Raw genomic sequence first — 23,331 nt, forward strand, 5'->3', positions numbered from 1 at the left:
AAAATTACTGAAGTTCAAGGGTGCAGAAGCAACAGTTACACTTCAGGAGTAGGGACAGGTGGGGGTGGCTCACAAGGGACTTTCTGACTCATGTAAAGGGATGCTCCTGGAACGTTGATCTTGATGACCTTTATGGTTGACTTATTAATATAGTACTATAGACTATGCCTGAAATATGTTGGACTCTTAAGATTTACAAAGGTGGGGTTAAACATCTTGGCTGTGGCTAAGGTTTCAACCCCCTCCCATAAGCTCAACCTGGCCCACAGCCACCAACTTCTCAAAGCCTTGGCTATAGCCCTCACAGGTGAGCAGAGCTATATAACAAGAGAACTGGGAAGGAGCGTGGATCTTAGGTCTAGAGACCCAAGAAGGCGCCACATGCCCTCCGGGTACCGCAGCTCTTGGCATAGTGTCTAGCAGACAATAGGTGCTCAAAAAAAGATTGACTCATCAAATTAAACTGAAGCCTAGTAGAAAACCAAGATGAAAATATGAGCCCTAGTGATGTTGGACCTAGAGAATTTTCTCTATAAGTAAAAACTTCATGTTACTTTGACATGATAGCAAAATGAAAAATATGACATATTTCTCTGCTTTCCTGGAGCTCAGTGATTTTACTTAGCATAAAATCTGGCATGAGAGCATTTTGGCCAAACATCTAGGACTGCTGTTTCCATCGAGACTGTCTGTATTTTAGGAGATCTATTTATTGCCTGTGCTAACCTGAAACCTGGATATTTGAAGTTGGAGGGACAGTATATGCACCCCGTGATGGCTTTACTGACATCAGCTAAATATTTTCTGTGACCTTAAACTTCTGCTTGACTCTGTGCAAGGCAGCTGAAGAAAACAAGGGGTTCATTTCTACCCAGATGGAGAGGAGTGTGGACAGGGAGGACCAGGTTCTCCTGGAAACCATGGTAACAGAAGCCAGGAGGCCAGCAGGAGGCTGGACCATGGTTTCCATAAACAGCCTCTCCTTTTTTAATCTCTATCTCATACCAAGGAAGAAAGGCACTATTCCAAGCCCTATTGCTAGGATGACAGTTTTGTTTTCCTCCTGAAGTGTTAAACTCTAGAAGAAGAGTAAGAAATGGTAAACCAGTTATAGATGACTCTAAGACCATTTTTTCATTGATATGATTGTTCATAAAGCAGTTGAAAGGACTTCACAGTTAGCTGTTAGCTTTCTGTAGCATTTTTATAATTCTGATCAGTTCAAATGCCAAACTCCTATGTATCACTGTTGGAATAAAAGAAATAAATTCTGGCTAAAAAAGGAAAAAGCCCCTAGCTTCCTGTGTCTTTTGCCTTATCTTCTTTTACTTATTTAAGAGAGAGAAAAAGGCAGAGAGAGGGTGGAGAGAGAGAGAAAGAGAGAGAGAGAGAATGGACACACTAGGGCCTCCAGTTACTGCAAACGAACTCCAGACACATGTGCCAACTTGCATATCTGGCTTATGTGGGTCCTGGGGAATTGAACCGAGGCTCTTTGGTTTTGCAGGCAAAAGCCTTAATCACTAAACCATCTCTCCAGCCCATCCTCTTATTAAAAAAATTTTTTTTATTTACTTGAAAAAGAGGCAGAGAGAGAGAGAGAATGGGCATGCTAGGACCTTCAGCTGCTGCAAATAAACTTCAGACACATGCACCACCTTGTGCATCTGGCTGATGTGGGTCCTGGGAAATCAAACCTGGGTCCTGTGGCATTGCAGGCAAATGCCTTAACCACTAAGCCATCTCTCCAGCCCTCTTCCTCCTCTTTGACAAGGTCTTGCTATGCAGCCCTGTCAGATCTCAAAGTAACTCTTGTTAACTATAATCTAGAGATATTTTACCTGGCCTGTCTTAGGCCTAGCATGACTTTATCACCCATCTGTTGCTCTGCCTTTTTATTTTTTTTTTAATACTTTATGAGGCTCAAAAAATCTGGCAAATAAACTCAATGATAGTCATGGGTTTAGAAGCGCGACCAATTCCTTGCTCACGGGACTCAAAGCATCTTATTCCTTAGAGCTGCTGGGTCTATGGACATAGATGCAAAATTCATAGGAATAGTCACTTTGAATTACTTTTAGCTTGCTGTTCATGTTTTACAGCACTGGAGAACTGTTCTACCCTTAACACTATGTTTTATTTGTTTGTTTTTTCATAAAAACTAGTCATGAAATACATGAATCCAGTATTTTGCTGGGTCCAGCACAAGATGGACACTGCATAGCCAATGCGCTTGAGATTGTCAGTTCTCAGAGCATCCAGAAGTTTGGGTCAATATTACCTGGGTTGTAGTTAGGGAGCTTGGAGACTCCAGGCCACGTGTCCTCTGTAGGGACTCCCAACACCTACATGAAGCCAGAGAAAGACAAAGAAAGGTGAGGAGAGACCAGGTAGATAGAGCAGATACAGAGACCTAAGGGAAACGAGATCCGAGAGACGTGGGGAAGAATTCAGCATCACATTACATCAGCTGATTCATATGAGAGAGAGCTTTCCGTGTTTGCAACATTTTGTCAATCAGGCAGACCAGGGTCTCCCCATGGTTCTGAGACCGTGTCGTCACTACCTCACTCGTGATTCTGAGGCTGGCCATCCTGCCTTGCTTCACGTCCTTCTCACTCGCAAATGTTTACCGCATGACCACCGTGCATTATGGATAGAAAGAAACAGGAGTGACGGTCCCTTTGCCTTCCATCATATTACCGACCATCAGCAAGCATATTGGCAGGAGACACTTGACAGCCCGGGCATTCAGCTGTGCCCCAGTGTGCTCCTATTAAAAAGCATTCAGGGGGCTGGAGAGATGGCTTAGCGGTTAAGCGCTTGCCTGTGAAGCCTAAGGACCCCGGTTCGAGGCTTGGTTCCCCAGGTCCCACGTTGGCCAGATGCACAAGTGGGTGCACGCGTCTGGAGTTCGTTTGCAGAGGCTGGAAGCCCTGGCGCGCCCATTCTCTCTCTCTCTCCCTCTATCTGTCTTTCTCTCTGTGTCTGTTGCTCTCAAATAAAAAAATAAATAATTAAAAAAAAAAAAAGCATTCAGGGCTGGAGAGATGGTTTAGTGGTTAAGTGCTTGCCTGTGAAGCCTAAGGACGCTGGTTCGAGGCTCGATTCCCCAGGACCCATGTAAGCCAGATGCACAAGGGGCACACACATCTGGAGTTCGTTTGCAGTGGCTGGAGGCCCTGGCGCACCCATTTCTCTCTTTCTCTCTGCTCCTTTCTCTCTCTGTCTGTTGCTCTCAAATAAATAAAAGTTAACAAGAAAAAAAAAAAAGGATTCAGATTACTGACCTTTACAAAGTGAAATGAATGTTGGCTCAACATGACACTAACTCCAACTCTCATCCTTCCTGCTAAACTCATCTGTCCCCATGTTTTCTGTTTACAGCAGCTTAGAACATGGGATTCAGTTATTCACTGATGGATTGCAATAGAAACATCACCTGAAAAGGGAGTTGGTACAGGCTTTCGAAGATCAAATTGAAGCTCTCATCGTAATGAAGATGTTGTGTGAACAATGAAAGTCATTTGGAGTACAAAGGCAAAACAGTCTGGATGAAGTTATCACTGGGAGTTCCCCTGTAGGCACCCACCATCTTATTAACCATAAATCCCAGAGCCAGTTACACGTGGCAGTGTGAATGGTATAGCTTTTGGGAAATGCTGCAGAAGCTCTGGGAATGTTCATTATGCTGCTTCTGCATAACTCTTCTTAGAAGCACATCTTCTATAAAACACATCTTCTGTAAAATGTGAATATAGACACTGGGCTGGTTTTTAAGGCATGAAGTTAATTGCCTAAGTGACCTACTATAATTAAAGAGGAATCCAGAATCTTAATGCTATCGCTTTGCTCACTAGGACAATGGCTGAGAGGTCGATTTTGGGGGTACCTGCTAAGCTTGTCCTCAAACAAAAGACATTAAAGCACTATTTTCCCTCTCACATAATGTATAAAAAAGTCACGCCACCCAGTAAAATCTTCCTGCTTTGATCCATTCTCTAAACAAACTGAATAGCAAACTAGAGGATTAGGGGCTTTTCCTATCAACCACCCTGAGCCTGAGGGAACACTGAGAATCCCGGAATCCATTTTGAAAAACCAACTAGACTAATTCTTCCTTTGTGGGAGAGGCCCAGAGACTTGAAGTTAATTCTTCTTTGCACGGATGCATGTGTACACAAATGGGTGTGAGTCCTGGGCGCCCATTCATCTTCTGCGGGTTGGCAGAGAAAGCAAAGATAAGGAAGAGGAAACAATACAGGAAATGAATAACAAGCACATCTGTTTTCTCTGAGGTGAAAGTTGCCAGACTTCTTGGTTACTCTGTGTTCTGTTTAACTAATACCAACAAAATGGATACCCTCACCCCCCAATTTCTTTTTTTTTTGGAAAATATTGCTAGAGGCATTAAACTTGAGACTGTAGAAGACAAACTTCATTATTCACTTAGAAAAGCACTAATTTAGGAAGTGTTTGTCATCTGTTTAATTTTCTAACCTACTTCACAGACAACAAAAGCAAAAATAGACAAATAGGATTACATAAAACTAAAATGTTTCTTTGTGGAAAAGAAGCAATAGAATAAAGAGAGAACCTACAGAAAATCTTTGCAAGTCATACTTTTGGTAAGGGGCTAATATCCAAATATATACATATGAAGAGCTCAAAGAACTCAACAGCAAGAAAACCAAATAATCTGATTTTAAAAATAGATTAAGGGGGCTGGAGAGATGGCTTAGCGGTTAAGCGGTTGCCTGTGAAGCCTAAGGACCCTGGTTCAAGGCTCGGTTCCCCAGGTCCCACGTTAGCCAGATGCACAAGGGGGTGCACGCATCTGGAGTTCGTTTGCAGAGGCTGGAAGCCCTGGCGCGCCCATTCTCTCTCTCTCCCTCTATCTGTCTTTCTCTCTGTGTCTGTCGCTCTCAAAGAAATAAATAAAAAAAAATTAAAAAAAATAATAAATAAATAGACTAAGGACTTCCAGTCGATGTTTCTCAAAGGAAGATATACCAGTGGTAAGCACGCAGGGAACTTGCTGAGTACCACTCATCTCCAGAGAAATGCAGGCCAGAACCATAGTTACATGTGCCTGTTAAAATGGGGACCATGAGAAAGACAAAAGAAGGGTGTAGATTAAGAATGGGGAAATGGTAACTCATTCTTTGTTGATGTAAACAAGGCCCGTCGTGATAGAAATTGGCATGAAGTTTCCTCAAAAAGTTTAAAATGGGGCTGGAGAAATGGCTTAGCAATTAAGGCACTTGCCTGCGAAGGCTAAGGACCCAGGTTCAGTTCCCCAGTGCCTACATAAGCCAGATGTACAAGGTAGCACATGCATCCGGAGTTTGCTGCATTGGCTAGAGGCCCTGGCATGCCCATTCTCTCTCTGTCTACCTGCTACTCTCTCTTTCTCAAATAAATAAATAAGGTTATAAAGGAAACCACTATATTATTTGCCACTATAGGATATGTATTCAAAGAAAATAAAATAGATATCAGAGAAACATCTATACTCTCATGTTCATTGAAGCATTTTTCACAGTAGCCATGATATGGAATCCATTTAAATGTTCATCAACAAATAAATGGATCAAGTATGGCATACATACACAATGGGATAGCCTTGAAAAGAAGCAAATCCTAAACTGGGCCATAGTGGCACGTGTCTTTGGTTTCAGCACTCAGGAGGCTGAGATAGAAGGAAAACCATGAGTTTGAGGCCAACCTGGGGCTACAGAGTGAGTTCCAGTTCAGCCTGGGCTAGAGTGAGACCCTGCCTCAAAATAAATAAACAAACAAAAATTCCTGATCTTCGAAGCAAAATGGACAAATCTGTAAGACAGTATGTTAAGTAACATAAGCCAGGCACAGAAATGCCTTATCTTACTTACATGTAAAAATTTAAAGTTAAACTCACAGAGATCAGAATGGTGGTTTCAGGGAATAAGGGCAGGAGGCTTGGAAAGATGTTAATCGAAGGATATAAAATTTCAATTAAGCCAGGCGTGGTGGCACATGCCTTTAACCCCAGCATTTCAGGGAGGCAGAGGTAGAAGGATCATTGTGGGTTCAAGGCCAGCCTGAGACTGCATAGTGAGTTTCAGGTCAGTCTGGGCCAGAGCAAGACCCTACCTTGAAAACCCAAAGAGGAAAAAAAAAATCAATTAAACATGAGTAATAAGGTTGGAGAAATGGCTTAGTGCTTAAGGTGCACACCTGTGAAGCCTAAGGACTCAGGTTCGATTACCCAGTACCCACGTAAGCCAGATGCACAAGGGGGCACATGCATCGAAAGTTTGTTTGCAGGAGCTAAAGGCCCCGGAGAGCTCATTCTCTCTCTCAAATAAATAATAAAAAAATAAGGAATAAAGTCATGAGGTCTATTATCCACCATGTAACTATGGTTTCTATTAATGTCATGTTTTTGAAAATCATAGATTTTTAACTATCCTCACCACAAAAAAAAATGATAAGTATGTGAGGTGATGCTTATGTTAATTGGCTCACTTTGGCCATTCCATAATGTGTACATATTTCAAAACATATTGTGGCTGGAGAGCTTAGTGGTAGAGAACTTGCCTAGCATGCCTAAGGCCCTGAGTTCAATCCCTACCTCTGTTAGAAAAACAAAAAGACTGTACCATGTTGTACATAATAAACATATACAATTTTAATCTGTCAACTACAAAAGAAAAATCAGTCCAGATCCAAAGCTTATGCATGCCCAGTGATACTCATATACAATACAGAGACATATGAAGAAGTTTCTTATGGACACTGTGATGTCATCAAATACAACATTAGTGATGTCACACAATATCCCACAAAGCTTTCTTTTTTGTATGGCATCTTCACTGTACTTTTATCTGTGTGACCTTGGACATGTTGAAACTACTCTGGCACATAATTTTCTCATCTGTAAACATGAAAACCTTGAATTCAAAATTATATAATCTTTTCCTAGCTGTTCTTTCCTTAGAAGGCTTCCCTCTTTGCCCAAATTTTGGCAATATATGCCAGGTAAAAGCATATTTTCCACATAGAGACCAAGTGGAATGCTTGAGATGTAATGGTTTAAAGAGACAACAAAGTGGGCTGGAGAAATGGCTCAGTGGGTAAGTGCTTGCCTCAAAGCCTGAAGACATGAGTTCAATCACCCATGTAAAAATGCCAGGCATGGTGGCCCGCTCCTGTAATCTCAGCGCTGGGGAGGTGGAGAACCCTGGGGCTCACTGGCCAGCCACTCTAGACTAATTAGTAAACTCCAGGTCAATGACAGTGCCTGTGTCTAAAAGACGGACAGCATTCCTAAGGATGTCACCAAAGTTATCTTCTGGTCTCCACACACATAAACACATGTGCACTGTCATGCACAAAAAGGGACAAAGTTGTTGGATGTGAGAATTTTATCCAGCTTTCTTCAGAGTGTAGAGTGATAGATCCAATAGTAAAACTGCTCGGACAGGACCCTGAGAAAATGAGATTGAGGAAATCTGACTCTTGGTGTCTGTAACTCACTAGCCAAGCGAGTTTTGGAACTGCACACACTTGAGAAAAAAAAAAAAAAAACTAACTCAGGGAGAAAACCCAATGACCAGAGAAGGCTATTGTGATTTAAAATCAGAGAAGCCACAATGTTCTCTTTGGCTTTTGTTTATAGAAGTCATTACTTCACAGAGTCAGAGAATCAAATACAATTTAAGTCACTGAGACTCAGGGAGTTTGGCTATAGATCTCTGCTATCTCATACTTGTGATAGGAGACAGAAATCAGCTAGGCAGTCAGAGTAACAGAACCCCCAAAATGAACGGCTTTTTTATTACTTGACTAAAAGCAGGAACTATCACTAAGCCTGCAGAAACCTGGATGTTCTACCCTCTAGGAAAGATCTCTAGATGAAGCTTGCACCCTTCCTAGAGGACAGAAGCTCGTGTCCTTGCCTAAGATTACTGACAAAGCCGTAAACTCTGGTCTCTGTCCTTATTAGCCTGCTGACCTGGTCTTCCTCACATAGCCACACCCCATAAGAAACCCAGATCTGAGTCTCCAGGTGGGCTTCTCAACCCTCCTCTTGTCTCCCTGGGCAAGAGCTCCTCCTTGTTTCCTTCTTTACGTTCTAGGCTCAAGCCCCTTCTCTCCATCCTCCTAAAACTTTAAGCTATAATAAAATCTTCCTGAACCTTGTCCTCTGGTCCATGGATTTCGTTCTTTGAATTCATAGGACAAGGATCTGGAAACACCCCAAATTATTGGTGCACTGGCGGACAAGGAACCCGGAATCCTTGTTATCACTTGAAGTTAGGGGAATGTTTGGAACTCAGGAGTCCTATGCCAGGGCTGGTATTATTACTAATATGTTTGTTTAAATTGTTAATGAGTTGTCATAAATGTCAAAATAATGTATTTAAAGATAATGATAAGCACACATATGGTATTCTGTGGAGGACAAGTTGGGCTGGTTTGTTAAGACATATTTTTTTGCTGTATAACTCATTTTATTTTTTTAAAAAAATATGTATTAGAGACAGAAAGAAGGAGAGAAAGAGAGAGATTGAGAGAGAGAGAGAGAGAGAGAGAGAGAGAGAGAGAATGGGCACACCAGGGCTTTCAGCCACTGCAAATGAACTCCAGACACATGTGCCACCTTGTGTATCTGGCTTATGTGGGACCTGGAGGATCCAACCTGGGTCCTTAGTCTTTGCAGGCGAGTGCCTTTAACTGCTAAGCCATCTCTCCAGGCCTATAACTCATTTTTTGGTACCTTATGTCCACATTCAAGCACATCGTTCCTTTACTGAATTACATAATACAGCCTTCAGGTAGCCAGTATCCATCATCAGCGAGTAATGACTAGAGTCTCCAGGGCCTGAGAAGCCTCTAGACCCCTCTTTCTATCTGTGGTTCCTAAAGTTATGCTGAATTCAATGGAATGTAAAAGGATTACTTTTAAAGTACATGGTTATTTAAATAGTACTTAATATTTTTCTTAAAAATATTTTTTATTTATTTGAGAGAGACAGAGAATGTGTATGCCAAGGCCTTTTGCCACTGCAAATGAACTCCAGAAGCATGTCCCACATTGTATACCTGCCTTTACATGGGTACTGAGGCATTGAACCCAGGCTGGCAGGCTTTGTAGGCAAGTGCGTTTAACCGCTGAGCCATCTCCCCAGCCCCTTATTAGGTTTTAAAAGGCAGATTATATACAACGCTTCACATGCTAATAGCAGTTAAGGATACAGCTACATACTTTTTAAATATGATACTTTTCAAATATCCCAATAGCATATCTTATTTCAGCATTATAATTTATATCAACGGTCTTCACATATGTCCTTTCACATACACACACAGCTTATGTTTGCTCACGTACATTTTATTAGGCTTTATCCATTACTCCACCTACACTGGAAAACATTTGAAAGCACAGATCATGCATTTTTAAAAAATTCTCTCCCCCCTCCCATGACTTGCTGTTTCTACTGAGCCTGCAAAGAATATTTATATGTGGTGTTTGGGATAAACACACTGTGTTTGAGATGACACAAAGATGCTGGAAATGGTGTCAGAGCTGGTGGTACAGCAATAGAAATGTACTTACACAATTAACTGTACATTAATGAAGGATAAAATGCTGTTCTTGGGCCAAATGGAGAGGAGATACCCATCATAAAGCCTGATGAGAATTAAGCAACTGGGGGGAATCTTTACATGTATCAAGGTCACTGCAGGGTGAGACCCAGCAGCGTGGACTGTGCTTCCTCTGTTATGGACAAAGAGTAATGGCAGTAAGGAAGAAGAATGGAACAGCCAATGGGTGTGCGGTGGTTTGAATGTAAAGTGTCCCCCACAGTTTGTGATTAAGTCTCATGCTTCATTCCCAGCTGGTGGAGCATTGTTGGGAGAACCACGTTGCTGTGGGGGGCAGGCCTTGGGGTGCTCTAGCTCTGCTCTACTTGTCCCAGCAAGCTCTCTCTCTCTCTCTCTCTCTCTCTCTCTCTCTCTCTCTCTCCTTCCTCCCTGCTGCTGTGGAGATGTGATACCCAGATGTTTGCTCCTCTTGTGTTTCTCCCAAACACCCAAAATTATGTCATTAGCCTCAACTGGCAGACTAGGAAATTAAAATAAAGCTCAAGAGATAGCACATGACTTGTCCACATTCATAGCTAGTAAGAGGCTAGAATTTTTGTTGTTGTTGTTTTTGAGGTAGGGTCTCACTCTAGCTCAGGCTGACCTGGAATTCACTATGTAGTCTCAGGGTGGTCTCGAACTCACGGCGATCCTCCTACCTCTGCCTCCCGAGTGCTGGGATTAAAGGCATGCGCCACCATGCCTGGCAGAGGCTAGAATTTAAAGCCACATCTTCTGCCTCCAAAGCCATTACCTTAGCTACTTCCAATTTAGATGATATGATAGTATCCGATGATATGATTTTCAGGTAGCATTTAGATCATTTGCTACGAAAAAGTCTTTTGGCTTGAAACATATTTTTTGAAATTTGTAAATGCTTCTCGATTTGCCCCATGTTTTTCATAGTAGTCCTCAGGTTTCCAAAAGGAAAGTTAATGTTAGTGATTAATTTCCTTGTAATGTCTTCATTTCTCACAGTACATTTTATCTTAACCAGAAGACAAGGTGCTGGATTGAGAGCAGTGAGTGATAAAACCCCAGCGTAAAGCACCTTGACACATACACGGTACGAATGACTCATGAAAGTGTCATGCTAACTGAAATAAGCCAGACACAGCAAAACAAACAGCAGATCGCTTCAGTGCTGTGAGGTGGGTAGGACAGGCGAATGTGGAGACAGAAAGCAGTGAGAGGTTCTTGGGGCCTGAGGCTACAGGGTTGGTGGGACTCGGTGCTTAATGACTGTGGAGTTTCTGTTTGGAAAAGGTAGTAGAAATGCTGGCAGAGACGGCGCACAGCAATAAGAATGTACTCATGCAATTAGCTACACATTTAAGAAGGTTAAAATGCTGTTTATTGGGCCAGAGAGGTTATACCCATCAAAAAGTGTTCCACATGTATGTGTATGTTTATGCCCTTTCATGTACGCAGCTCTCATTCTTGGTTAGAGAACCTGCTTTTTATACATAGTGACAGAAAGAGAAAGTCCAGTGCCTAGCACTGGATGAGTCACCTCTACCACCCCTGCCAGGGCCCAGGAGACACCACAGAGCAACTGGTGGATTAAATATGAGCGCTGCTCTCACTGCCAGCCAGAGAACCTTCTTCAGGGAGATGGGCGTGGACACGGAGAGACTCAAAACTCACCAAAGCGGAAAATAAGAGGTTGCCAAGAGCTCAACACAAAGAAGACGTCAACATGTCCTCTAAGGTTCAGGGAACGTGGGGGAAGAAGGGACAGAAAGAATGTAAGAGCCTTTGGGTGAAAAAGGAGGGCACACAGTGAGGCATTGTCCTCCCCACAGGAACCAGCTGGTCCATTCATGGCCCAGCAGTGATTACCAGTATTCTCACTGAGAAGGGCTCTCAGTGGAATGGGGAGAGAGAACAAAAGAGGATAACCCAATCAGAATAAAGTCTATCTGCAATATGTTGACATACTAATGTTCCACATTTAAAAAGAGAAGAAAAGAATGGGGCTGGAGGGATGGCTTAACAGTTAAGGCATTTGCCTGTGAAGTCAAAGGACCCAGGATCTATTTCCCCAGGACCAGATGCACAAGGTTGCACATGTGTCTGGAGTTTGTTTGAAGTGGCTGAAGGCCCTGGTATGCCCATTCTGTCTACCTGCCTCTTTCTCTCTCCCCATCTCTCATATATTCTTAAAAAAGAATGGTTAAAATGGCAAAAATTTCCACCTTATTTTATTTGAATTGCCCTATAAAAGTATGACTGTTTATTGGACACCATATGATGTCTTAATACATGCATGCATTATGTAAAGTTAAGATTAGAGTAAGTATATCTGTCTCTTCAAATAGTTGTCATTTCTTTGTGAGCAAAATATTCAAGGGCTGAAGAGATGGCTCAGCAGTGAAGGCACTTGTCTGCAGAGCCTAACGACCCAAGTTCAATTCACCAGTGCCCACGTAAAGCCAGATGTTCAAAGTGGCACATGTATCTGGAGTGTGTTTGAGGTGGCTGGAAGCCCTGATGTGCCCATTCTCTCTCAGTCTGTCTCTCTTCTCTCTCCCTCTCTCTCTCTCTCTCTCTGCTTGCAACTAAATAAATAAAATATTTTTAAAAATATTAAAAATACTTTTTTTTTTTTTTTTGAAATTTACGGAGTCTCATGGTTACGTAGTCAATCTGCTGGGCAAAAGAGCACCAGACCTTATTTATCACATCTACCTATAACTGGGTACCAATCTGGCAAATGCTATGTTACAGATAATTTTTTTTTGTAATTTTAGATAAATTTTATTTAAAAGTCTTACAACCTTACCACTTCTGGATTTTTTTTTTTATTATGGATATACTATGGATGCATCATGTGTTGGGACCATCCCGTCCCTCCTCTAGGACCTCATTCCGCTGGGGACCCTCCTCAGTGGGGTTGCTGGTATTCTCTGCGGGGTTGTGGGTTATGCATTGTGGGAGCAGAAGGCAGTTATTGAGAACAGACAATGCCTCTGGGCGTGACAACCCAACCCGTGGCTCTTACAGTCTTTTACCTCCACTTTCCACAAAATTCCTTGAGCCATGGGGGAGTAGGGAGGGTGTTTTAAGACTACTTCAGTGATGAGCTCTTAGGAGCTTCTGGGTCTCAGGTATTTTATTAAAACAAGAAAAATCACCCAGAATTGGAAATATCCAGATGACTGTAGTGTGACTATATTACTGAATATAAGGGAAATAAAAACCAAAGCACATCCTGGTATAGATGAAACAGAGAGAAATGATAAGGGAGAATGGCACCTCCCCCACACAAAGGTCCCTCGGCACCTTAGGTAAAAAGGCCATGTGATGAATGAATTCTGTACCCACCGTGACTGGAACATCTCTGCTGCATCAGGATCCTATGAAAATTTGGTGTCTTATGTTTAATTGACAAAGATCCCAGGTCAAATATATGGTAGTATTAGAGTTGGGAAATGATGGCAGTACAGGGATATTGCCTAAGTACTACTGAAAGGCCCAAGAATTCAGAAGCCCAGAAATACTATCACGTTCCAAAGGGCGCTTAAGCAGGCCCCTGCATACCTCAAACTCCAGGCTTTACTCTCTGTTGGAAGCAAGTAAAGAATCCCTCTTCTCATTATATCAGAGCCAGCTCCTAATATAAAACTAGGTAAAAAGGGCATGAGATAGCCCTCAAGGATGGGAAATGAGTAATAAAGTGAACCACTTATTTGGTTTCTGTAAATAGCCTGCACCATAAGCCTTAATAGCCCACACCGTAAGCCTTAGTAGCCCGCACCATAAGCCATAGCAGCCTGCCTCAGACCACCAAGGTCATAGGAGACTGATACCACACTCTGCTACCCCCACCCAAGGACCTGCGCAAATGTTGACCACCAAGGTCATAGGAGACTGGTTGGTCCACGAGGGGCTTGAACAAATTAAACTAATTGGCTTAGAAACTATGGAGTGGCACAAACTGACTGGCTCGCACCCCACGGGCTCCTGATGTTAAAAAAATGATTGGTCTAATGCACAGGCTTTGTTAGAAACCCTATAAAAACTGTCCCATTCCTGCATTCGGGGCTCTGCAGTCCTCTACCCCTGCGTGGTGTACGACTGTGGCCCCCAGCGCGCTTGGAATAAAATCCTCTTGCAGTTTGCATCAAGACCACTTCTTGTGAGTGATTTGGGGTGTCGCCATGTCTGGGCAGAGCGTGGGGTCCCCACGTTGGGGTTCCTTCACTACTGGCAGAAAATGCCACAGGAAATAGAAATGATAGTAATACTACTACTACTACTACTACTACTAATACTACTACTAATACTAATAATAATGAGAAGGAAGAGACCCAAATGTCTTTGGTGAAGGGGTTCGATGGGCTGCTATGGGACAGCAGGGTTTCCTAACCACTCATTCCTAAGGGCCTTATGCCAACAGCATGGGGGCCACTGTTTCTACCCTCTCTAATATTCAGCTCAGTATCTTGAGTGGATGGATTGATTGCTTCATTCACCTCCAAGGCAATATTGGTTTAAAGTTTGGAATGCAGGTCTTTCTTCATCCCTACAAGGGATTTTGGTCTTACCTCCCAGATCTTCTCCAGCTGTTCAAGGATGCTGGAGACCCCAGGAAACAAAGGCTGGCCCTGGAGCATTTCAATAAAGATGCAGCCTGCACCCCTAGGAAAGGAAGCAAGACATTTATTTTCAAAGGAGCCATTTACAAAAAACAAACAAACAAACAAACAAAAAAACTAAACTACTACAATGTCTCCTTCTGAGAAATATTTTGGGCACTGTCCAATAGGGGCCACATGCTATTAAAAAGTCTTGAGCTTGGGGTTGGGGACATGCCTCAGTGGTTAAAGATGTTTGCTTGCAAAGCTGTCAGCCTGGGTTCAACTCCCCAGGTACTATGTAAGCTGGAAGCAAAAGTGACGCAAGCATGTGGTGTTCATTGCAGTGACAAGAAGTCCTGGCATGCCCTCCAACAAATAACCAAATAAATAAATAATCTTTTTTAAAGTGTCTTGGGCTCAAAAAGTTTTCATATCAAGACATGTGGGGCACGCCTTTAATCCCAGCAGTCAGGAAACAGAGGTCAGAGGATCACTGTGAAGTCAAGACCAGCCTGGAACTATATAGTGAGTTCCAGCTCAGCCTTGGCTAAAGTGAGGCCCTATATTGAAAAACAAAAAAAAAGAAAACAAAGTTCCCAAATCAAACAGGACATTTACCCCACAGGTCACGTCCCATCACACACCACTCAACACACAGGCACGCAGTCATGCATGTACACATGACCATGTGTTTCACAAAACAAACAAACAAATCTAAGAACAGCCTATAGCTTCCTGCTAAAGTGGAGCAAAGCCTGCAGCAGTTAGGAGCACACCAGTTACCAAACATTTCAAGTCACTGGAGTTTACTAGTGCTCCATTTTGTGAGATATAGGAAATGGATTGACTCTCCATGGTACATACATACCACCTTTCATTAGATCTAAGAAGCTTTCAGTGGAAGAAGTGTCATTATTGCTGTGCCGTTAGGAAAACAATCGGAAGCCGGGCGTGGTGGCGCACGCCTTTAATCCCAGCTCTTGGGAGGCAGAGGTAGGAGGATCACCATGAGTTCGAGGCCACCCTGAGACTACATGGTGAAGTACAGGTCAACCTGAGCTAGAGAACCAAAAAAAAAAAAAAGCAAAGAAAACAATATGCAAGTTATTTCATAAGTATGTGCAATTATTGTGTCAATTAATGGGGAGATGGTGTGGTGGTTTGGTTCAGGTGTCCCCCATAAACTTAGGTGTTCTGAATGCTAGGTTCCCAGCTGATGGAGATTTGGGAATTAATGCCTCCTGGAGGAAGCGTATTGTTGGGGGCTGGCTTATGGGTATTAAAGCCAGTTTCCCCATGCCAGTGTTTGGCACACCCTCCTGTTGCTGTGTCCCACCTTATGTTGGCCAGGGGGTGATGTCCACCCTCTGCTCATGCCATCGTTTTCCCCTGCCATCGTGGAGCTTCCCCTTGAGCCTGTAAGCCAAAATAAATCTCTTTTTCCCAGAAGCTGCTCTTGGTTGGGTGATTTCTACCAGCAATGCGAACTGGACTGCAACAGATGGCTTAGTGATTCGATTCCCCAGGACCCACATAAACCTGATGCCCAAGGTGGCACATACGTGTGGAGTTCGTTTGCAGTGGTTGGGCACCCAAGCATGCCTATTTTATTCTCTTTCTCTCTCATTCACTCTCTCTTTTTGTGCTTCTCTCTTAAATAAATAAAAATTTTAAAAAATGGAAACAAATTAAAAATATCATAACTTCCATACCATATGAGTATGAAAGTACACACCTGTAATCCTAGCATCTGGGAGGCTGAAGCAGGAATATTTAGAGTTTGAGTCTAGCCTTGGGCCTGTAGTGAGAACTTGTGTCAAAAACACAAAAAGAGGCTGGAGAGATGGCTTAGTGGTTTAAGGGCGTGCCTGTGAAGCCTAAGGACCCAGGTTCAATTCCCCAGTACCCACATAGGCCAGATGCACAAGGTGGCACATGCATTTGGAGTTCGTTTGCAGTGGCTGGAGGCCCAGGCGTGCCCATTCTCTCTCTATCTGCCTCTTTCTTTCTCTCTCTTCCAAATAAATAAATAAAAGTAAAATATTTTTTAAAAACAAAAAATACTGGAACCCTTATACCCACACATGTGCATGTCCACACCTACACGCGCATGCAGGCGTGCACACACACTCACCTTGAAAGTGATATTATGATGTGGCCAGAATGTTACTTTTATCCTTGCAGAAAGGGTTTTATAAATTTAATTACATTATTTTCTCATATATTATAGCTGTACATGCAAAAAAAAAAAAACAAAACCCATGGAACATTAAGTGAAAGTGGTTAGGCATTCCAACAAACTGGCCACATTCAACCTCGGATCCAGACTGTTCCATGCGTTCTCCCTGTTGGGTCACCCTCACAGTAAGAGGCTGACGACACAGTATTTCTTAAAAGAAGTCATGAGAGAATGACAGTCACGGTGCTAGGCTTCTAAAGGGCCTTTGCAATTGTACCGTTCGTGTGCATTTGGCTCCAGCTTGAAGAAGGTTGCTAACCATGTCTGACTCATTCCTTCTCCACAACCATTTGTTCCTAGAGGTTACAAAAAAAAAAAAAAAAAAAGCAGCCTTTTGTTTGCAGAGTCCCTGACACCTATTCCGCAGTTCCGTTCTGATGCTGGCTCCTTTGATGTCTCATCCTGATGCCATTGTAGCCAGTCTCAACTCCAGCCCGCTTGCTGCCTCTATTGTAAGATGCTGTTGATTGTAAATGCACTCCGATGTCACAGAAAATGTGCATCTTCATAGTACGTTAACTAGGGTGAAATATGTATATTTTCTTTCCTACATGGTCAAACTGGAGGGTTATTCTTGAGGGACAGAAAGGGCTTAGATTTTTTTTAAATAATGCATGTACATTTTTGTTTTTGCAAGTCATTCGTGTATTACAAATACTTTAGGTGTCTGACTATAGAGATTATCCTGATAGTCCAATATCTCTCAATTTTTATTTCTCTTCAAACCTGTTTCACCATGTTCATCATTTTGAGAATTCCCTTAATTATGTCATTCTTGTGTGGCATAATAAAGAAGGAACTTCAAGGGAAACATTTTATAATGAATGATCATACTGTTACATATTTTATTATCAAGTTTATTTAGAATATGGTCTTTAATTTTATTTATGTGTTTTATTAACATATGATATTTTACTTGGTCCATTGACTATAGACACACACTGTTCAATTTACTTTAAAAATTATTTTATTTTATTTATTTGCAAGCAAAGAGAGAGAGGGGTAGAAAGAAGAGAGACAGAGGGAGAATGGGCACACCAGGGCCTCTAGCCACTGCAAACGAACTCCAGACTCACGTGTCCCCTTGTACATCTGGCTGACATGGATACTGGGGAACTGAACCTGGGTCCTCTGGCTTCACAGCAAGTGCCTTAACCGCTAAGCCATTTCTCCAGCCCTACTTTGCTTTTCCAAAAATATTTTTATTTATTTATTTGCAGCAGAGAGAAAGAGAGAATGAGAATGGGTGAGCCAGGACCTCTTGCCACTGAAAATGAACCCCAGATGCATGCATTACTTCATGCATCTGGTTTTACATAGGTACTGGGGAATTAAACCCTGGTTGTTAGGCTTTGCAGGCAAGCGCCTTAACCAATAAGCCATTTCTCCAGTCCAAGTCTGAGTATTTTTTAAAGATGAAAAGTGTTTTCTAGGTTTAAAAAATAATCTTTAGAAAAGCAGCATAATTCATCTTTCTGTTATTTAGTTTGCTTTGGAGAACTGTTTTAGTTTTTATTTGCTTAAGTTCAAGAATTTAAGACTGGTAGATATATCATGTAATTTGCTCACCCCAGACTAGCCCTTAGCAAACATTCTAAGAATTCTAAACACTCAACTCTAGATTGGGAACCACCTCCTATTTCCTTTTATTTTTCTGTTTTGTTTCAAATCTCCCTTCTTGTGTTTCTTCTCACCTTCCATGTCTCTGGGTTTCTGGTGGATTCTGGGATGTGGTATGTACTCAAAAGGGGAGCTTCCCTAGTTGGGGGGGGGGTTCGGGGAACAAAGGCCAGGTAGCTTAAAACAGTGTAGCCTTCTAGAAGACAGAATTGGGAGGTGCCCTTTTAATGCTCCAAATATGGTTTTCAATCGGGTTAGAGGAAACAGCTTAAATATTTTCTGCAATTTATGGCTATCTTCCTAACTTTTTCTCTATTCTAAGCATGCACAAATTCTTCCAGACAGAGAAAGAGATTCCTCAAATTCCTTCGGCAATCCCTAGGGGGAAACCATCTCAAGAGTTTCGAGCTTTTCAAAGGTGCAAGGAGCATTAGAAAAACACTGCTGGAAGAAATGAATCCGTCTTTTCTTTCTTGCCATTGAATTAAATTCAGAGTGACATACTATATGGTGGTAACACAACATTCCTGTCTGCTTTCCCTGGGCCCCGTTTTCTATTTAAAAATTTGCAGCAAGAAGTCTGAGCGCTAGGGCAGGGATCACTGCCTGCAGTCCTGAAACCAGCAGCTGCCTGAGGTCAGAACTGAAGAGAGGACCTTGTGTTTCAAAATATAGCAGCGAACTAGTCTGCGATGAGCCTTGAACGCATGATACTAGGTGAAATTTAAAAAGCCAGACCTGGAAGGACTAGTGTGATTCCATTTACACAAGATCCCTCCACCAGCCAAATTCAGAGAGCTAGAAAGCAACAGGAATTCACTGTTGAATTTTGACTTGGGATGATGAAAAGATTTTGGGATGGAGAATAGTGATGATCACACCACAGTGTGAACGTGTTGAATGCCACTAATACACTCGAAGATGGCTACACGTACTAAATTGTGTACTGTGCACCATCTACAGAGTAATGATCCTACAACATTAATTTTTTTTCTCACTAAAATCTCTACTGGACTCTTCTCAGGTCTCTGTTAGAGAGAGAGAGAGAGAGAGAGAGAGAGAGAGAGAGAGAGAGGAGAAGGAAGCTGGGAGAGATGGCTAGTTGTCAGCCCTAAGAAGACCTAACCTGTCTTACTTCTACCTGGGCCATGATCCCCCAGGCCCCTGCTCTTCAGCTCCGATACTCTGCAGGCCTCTGTCAGGGACAGTCTCTTGCACTATATACTCTAATGGCTTCCTTTAAGACACAGGCCCTAATATTACTAATGCCCATTTCTGTTGTCTAACTCCTACAAAGGCATTCTGTTTGGATGCTATAGGTTTGCATAGCATAGCAGAATGGTATTTCCCCCACACACACACACTTTTCTTCCTTTCCATTTATTCCCTCTCTTGTCACTCTGAAAAAAGAAAAAAGAAAAAAGCAAGAAGGAGAGGGATATCAGTGTGAAAGCCTACCTAAGTTTCCAGCAATTACCGGGAAAGGGAATAAAAACAAACTATTGCTGAAGTTCTCATTACTTTTTTTTTCTTTTCTGGTTTTTTGAAGCAAGGTCTCACTCTAGCCCAGGCTGACCTGGAACTCACTCTAACCCAGACAAGACTTGAACTCATGGCGATCCTCCTACCTCTGCCTCCTGAGAGTACCACTATGCCTGGCATTACATTATTTTTTAGTTTTACTAGGAAGACAATAATAGTGTAATGAGTAAAATAATGGCTATAATTTTAACTTATAGTTTAATTAATTGACTAATTCATTTGAGACAGAGAAAGAGGCAGATAGAGAGAGAATGGCCTCTAGCCATTGACAATGAGCTCCAGATGTATGCACGACCTTGTGCATCTTGCTTACATGGGTACTGGGAAATTGAACCTGGGTCTTTAGGCTTTGCAAGCAAGCACTTTAGCTACTAATCCATCTCTCCAGCCAGAGTTTAATTTTTATCTTACAAGTGTCATCATTATTCATGAAAGTTAAATTCACAAAGCATTTGTCAGCGGAAAAACGTGCATATTTTGAATATTCAGTAGAAAAGGTCGGAGTTACACAGATTAAGAGAGACAAAGCACTGAAGAGGAGTTGAAGAAAGTATCCAGAATGCAACACAGAATGTCCAGGAGACAGAAAACATAAAGGAGGGCATAAGAGATATGGAGGGGCTGGGGAGATAGCTCAGTGATCAAAGGTACTTGCTTGCAAAGCCTGTTCAATTCCCCAGCCACCCATGTAAAGCTCAAGAGGCCATGGTGTGCTTGTGAGTGCACATGTGCATGTACACACAAATAAATAAAATTTTTGAAAAGAATGAGAGGGGCTGGAGAGAGAGCCCAGAGGTTAAGGAGCTTACCTAAGTGCCCAGGTTCGATTCCCCAGTACTCATGTGCAGCCAGATGCATTGTGGCACATGCATCTGGACTTTGTTTGCAGTGGAAGAGGCCCTGGTGTGCCCATTCTCTCTCTCCCTCTCTTTCTTGCTCCTTGCAAATAAATAAATAAATAAAAATACTGGCCTGGAGAGATAGTTTAGCACTTAAGGTGCTTGCCTGCAAAGCCTAAGAACTCATGTTCCAATCTCCAGGTCCCACATAGCCAGACTCAGTGACACGAGCATGCCATGTCGCACATGAGCACAAGGGGGTCCATGTGACTGGAGTTTGTTTGCAGCAGGCTGAAGGTCTTGACGTGCCCATTCTCTCTCTCCTTGTCTCTCTGCCTCGTTCTCTCTCTCTCAAAATAGAAATTAAAAAAAAATTTAAAAATCCCTAGAAACATGCAGAAAAAAACTATGCTAGAAAAAAAGGCTATGAAGCTTAAAGCAAATTATTCAACAGCAGCAACGGAAGACAAAGCAGGAAAAGTATCTTCAAACTATGAGAGAAAGAAACTGTCAATCAAGGATTGTATTCCCAGAAGAGGCGCTTTTCAACAAATGGAGTTTATCCTCGGGGTTGAGGGGTGGGGGTGGGGGGCAGGACTACATTAAGAAAAGTTCTCAAAGTTTGGTCTCAGAAGAAGGGAACAGCTCCAAAGTACACACAAAAGGATAACGATTTTTAATTTATTTGAACTTATTTAATAAAAACCGCTTCAAAGTAAAGCAAGTCATTTTTCAAACACTTGTCTTGTTTTTGAGATGGGGGTCACACTCTGGCTGTCTTGAATTCACTTACGCAGACCAAGCTAGCCTTGAACTCATGGTGATCCACCTACCTCAGCCTCCCAAGGCCTGGGATTATAGGCGTGAGCCACTCTGTACAGCTCAAGTTTCTCCAGGGTTGCGAATCTAACATGGAGCCTCACGCATGCTAGGCAAGGGCTCTATCACTAAGCTATATAGCAGCTTTGAAATAATTTTAAACTTATACAGAAATTGTAAGAAGCAACATTAGTTAGGAAAGATAAAGGAGGTCACTTTATATTGACTAAAGGAACAATCCAACAGGAGGACATTCTAATTCTAAACATATATGCACCTAACATGGGGGCTCCCAATTTCATCAAACAGTACTAGACTTAAGGTCACATATAACACCAAACACAATTGTAGCGGGTAACTCCAACACCCTATTCTCATCAATTGACATGCTATCCAGGTACAATATAAATAGAAAAGCATCTAAATTAAATGACATCGCAGAACAAATTGGACCTAACAGATAGTGACAGAACATTCAATTCAAATACAGAAGAATATACATTTTTTTCAGCAGTACATGGAACATTCTCTAAAATAGACCATATATTAGGACACAAAGCAAATCTTAACAGTATAGGAAAACTGAAATAATTCCTTACATTTTATCTGATCACAATGGGATTAAACTACAAATCAATAGCCAAAAAGCCATAGAGCATACACCAAAATCATGGAAATTAAATAGTACACTACTAAATGATGAATGGGTCACTGAGGAAATCAAGAAGGAAATCAAAAATTTCATAGAATCAAATGATAATGAGAACACAATTTACCAAAACCTCTGGGACACAATGAAGGCAGTCCTAAAATGGAAATTTATAGTTTAAGTGTCTATATTAAGAAACTGGAAAGGTTGCAAATAAACAACTTAGTGCTTCCCCTTAAGGCCTTGGAAAGAGAAGAATAAGGCAAACCAAACCTGAGTAGATGGGAAGAAATAATAAAGATAAGGACAGAAATTAATGAAATAGAAACAAAACAATACAATCAATGAAACAAAGAGTTGGTTCGTTGAAAAGATAAACAAGACTGATAAATCCTTAGCAAATCTGACCAAAAGAGAGAAGAGACACAAATCAATAAAATTAGAGATAAAAACAGCACCATCACAAGCAGGGCGTGGTGGTGCATGCCTTTAATCCCAGCACTTGGGAGGCAGAGGTAGGAGTATTCTCCTGGGTTCGAGGCCACCCTGGGACTATGTAGTGAATTCCAGGTCAGCCTGAGCTAGAATGAGACCCTACCTTGAAAAGCTAAAAAAAAAAAAAAAAAAAAAAAAAGGTACCATCACAACAGATACCAGAGAAATTAAAAAACATCAGGACATACTTTAAGGACATATACTCCACTGTTTGAAAATCTGAAAGAAATGGACGATTTCCTTGATTTACATGACCTACCAAAATTAAATCAAGAAGAGGTAAACCATTTGAACAGACCTATATAAAACACGGAGATCAAAAAAGTTATTTTAAAAAAAATCTCCCAACTAAAAAAAGTCCAGACACTGATGGATTCACAAGTGAATTTTACCAGACCTTCACAGAAGAACTAACACCAATGCTTCTCAAACTTTTCTTAAACTTTTTTTACAATGGAAAAGCAAGTGATGCCAGCAAACTCCTTCTATCAAGCCAGCATCTCCCTGATACCCAAAGCAAACAAAGTCAGAGTAAAAAAGGAAGTTCCAGACCAATCTCCCTCATGAATACAGGTGCAAAAATTCTCAACAAAATATTGGCAAACAGAATACAAGAATGTATCAAAAAGATCATTCACCCTGACCAAGTAGGCTTTATCCCAAAGATGCTGAGAGGTTCAATATATACAAATCAATAAATGTAATATACCACATAAATGAACTGAAGGACAAAAATCATATGATCATCTCAATAGATGTAGACAAGGCATTTGACAAAATCCAACATCCCTTCATGATAAAACTCCTAAAAGAATTGGGGATAGAGAGAACATACCTCAACATAATAAAAGCTATTTATGACAAACCTATAGCCAACATAATACCAGATGGGGAAAAACTTGAAGCTTTTCT

General features: G+C 41.7%; 1 protein-coding gene across 5 annotated transcripts in view; it reads right to left on the minus strand.

Moving 5' to 3' along the window:
- Positions 1 to 23,331, minus strand: part of Cdk15 (cyclin dependent kinase 15) — a 125,555-nt gene that overhangs the window by 42,222 nt on the left and 60,002 nt on the right. For all 5 annotated transcript variants that reach the window (XM_045148491.1, XM_045148488.1, XM_045148489.1 and 2 more), the window contains exons 9-10: positions 14,184 to 14,277; positions 2,282 to 2,345 (exon numbers count right to left, since the gene is read on the minus strand). In XM_045148491.1, the coding sequence (XP_045004426.1) occupies positions 2,282 to 2,345; positions 14,184 to 14,277 (158 nt within the window). The remainder of the gene's footprint in view (positions 1 to 2,281; positions 2,346 to 14,183; positions 14,278 to 23,331) is intronic.

The sequence above is a fragment of the Jaculus jaculus genome, chromosome 4 (genome assembly GCF_020740685.1).
Source record: "Jaculus jaculus isolate mJacJac1 chromosome 4, mJacJac1.mat.Y.cur, whole genome shotgun sequence".
In the NCBI taxonomy this organism is placed as follows: Eukaryota; Metazoa; Chordata; class Mammalia; order Rodentia; family Dipodidae; genus Jaculus; species Jaculus jaculus.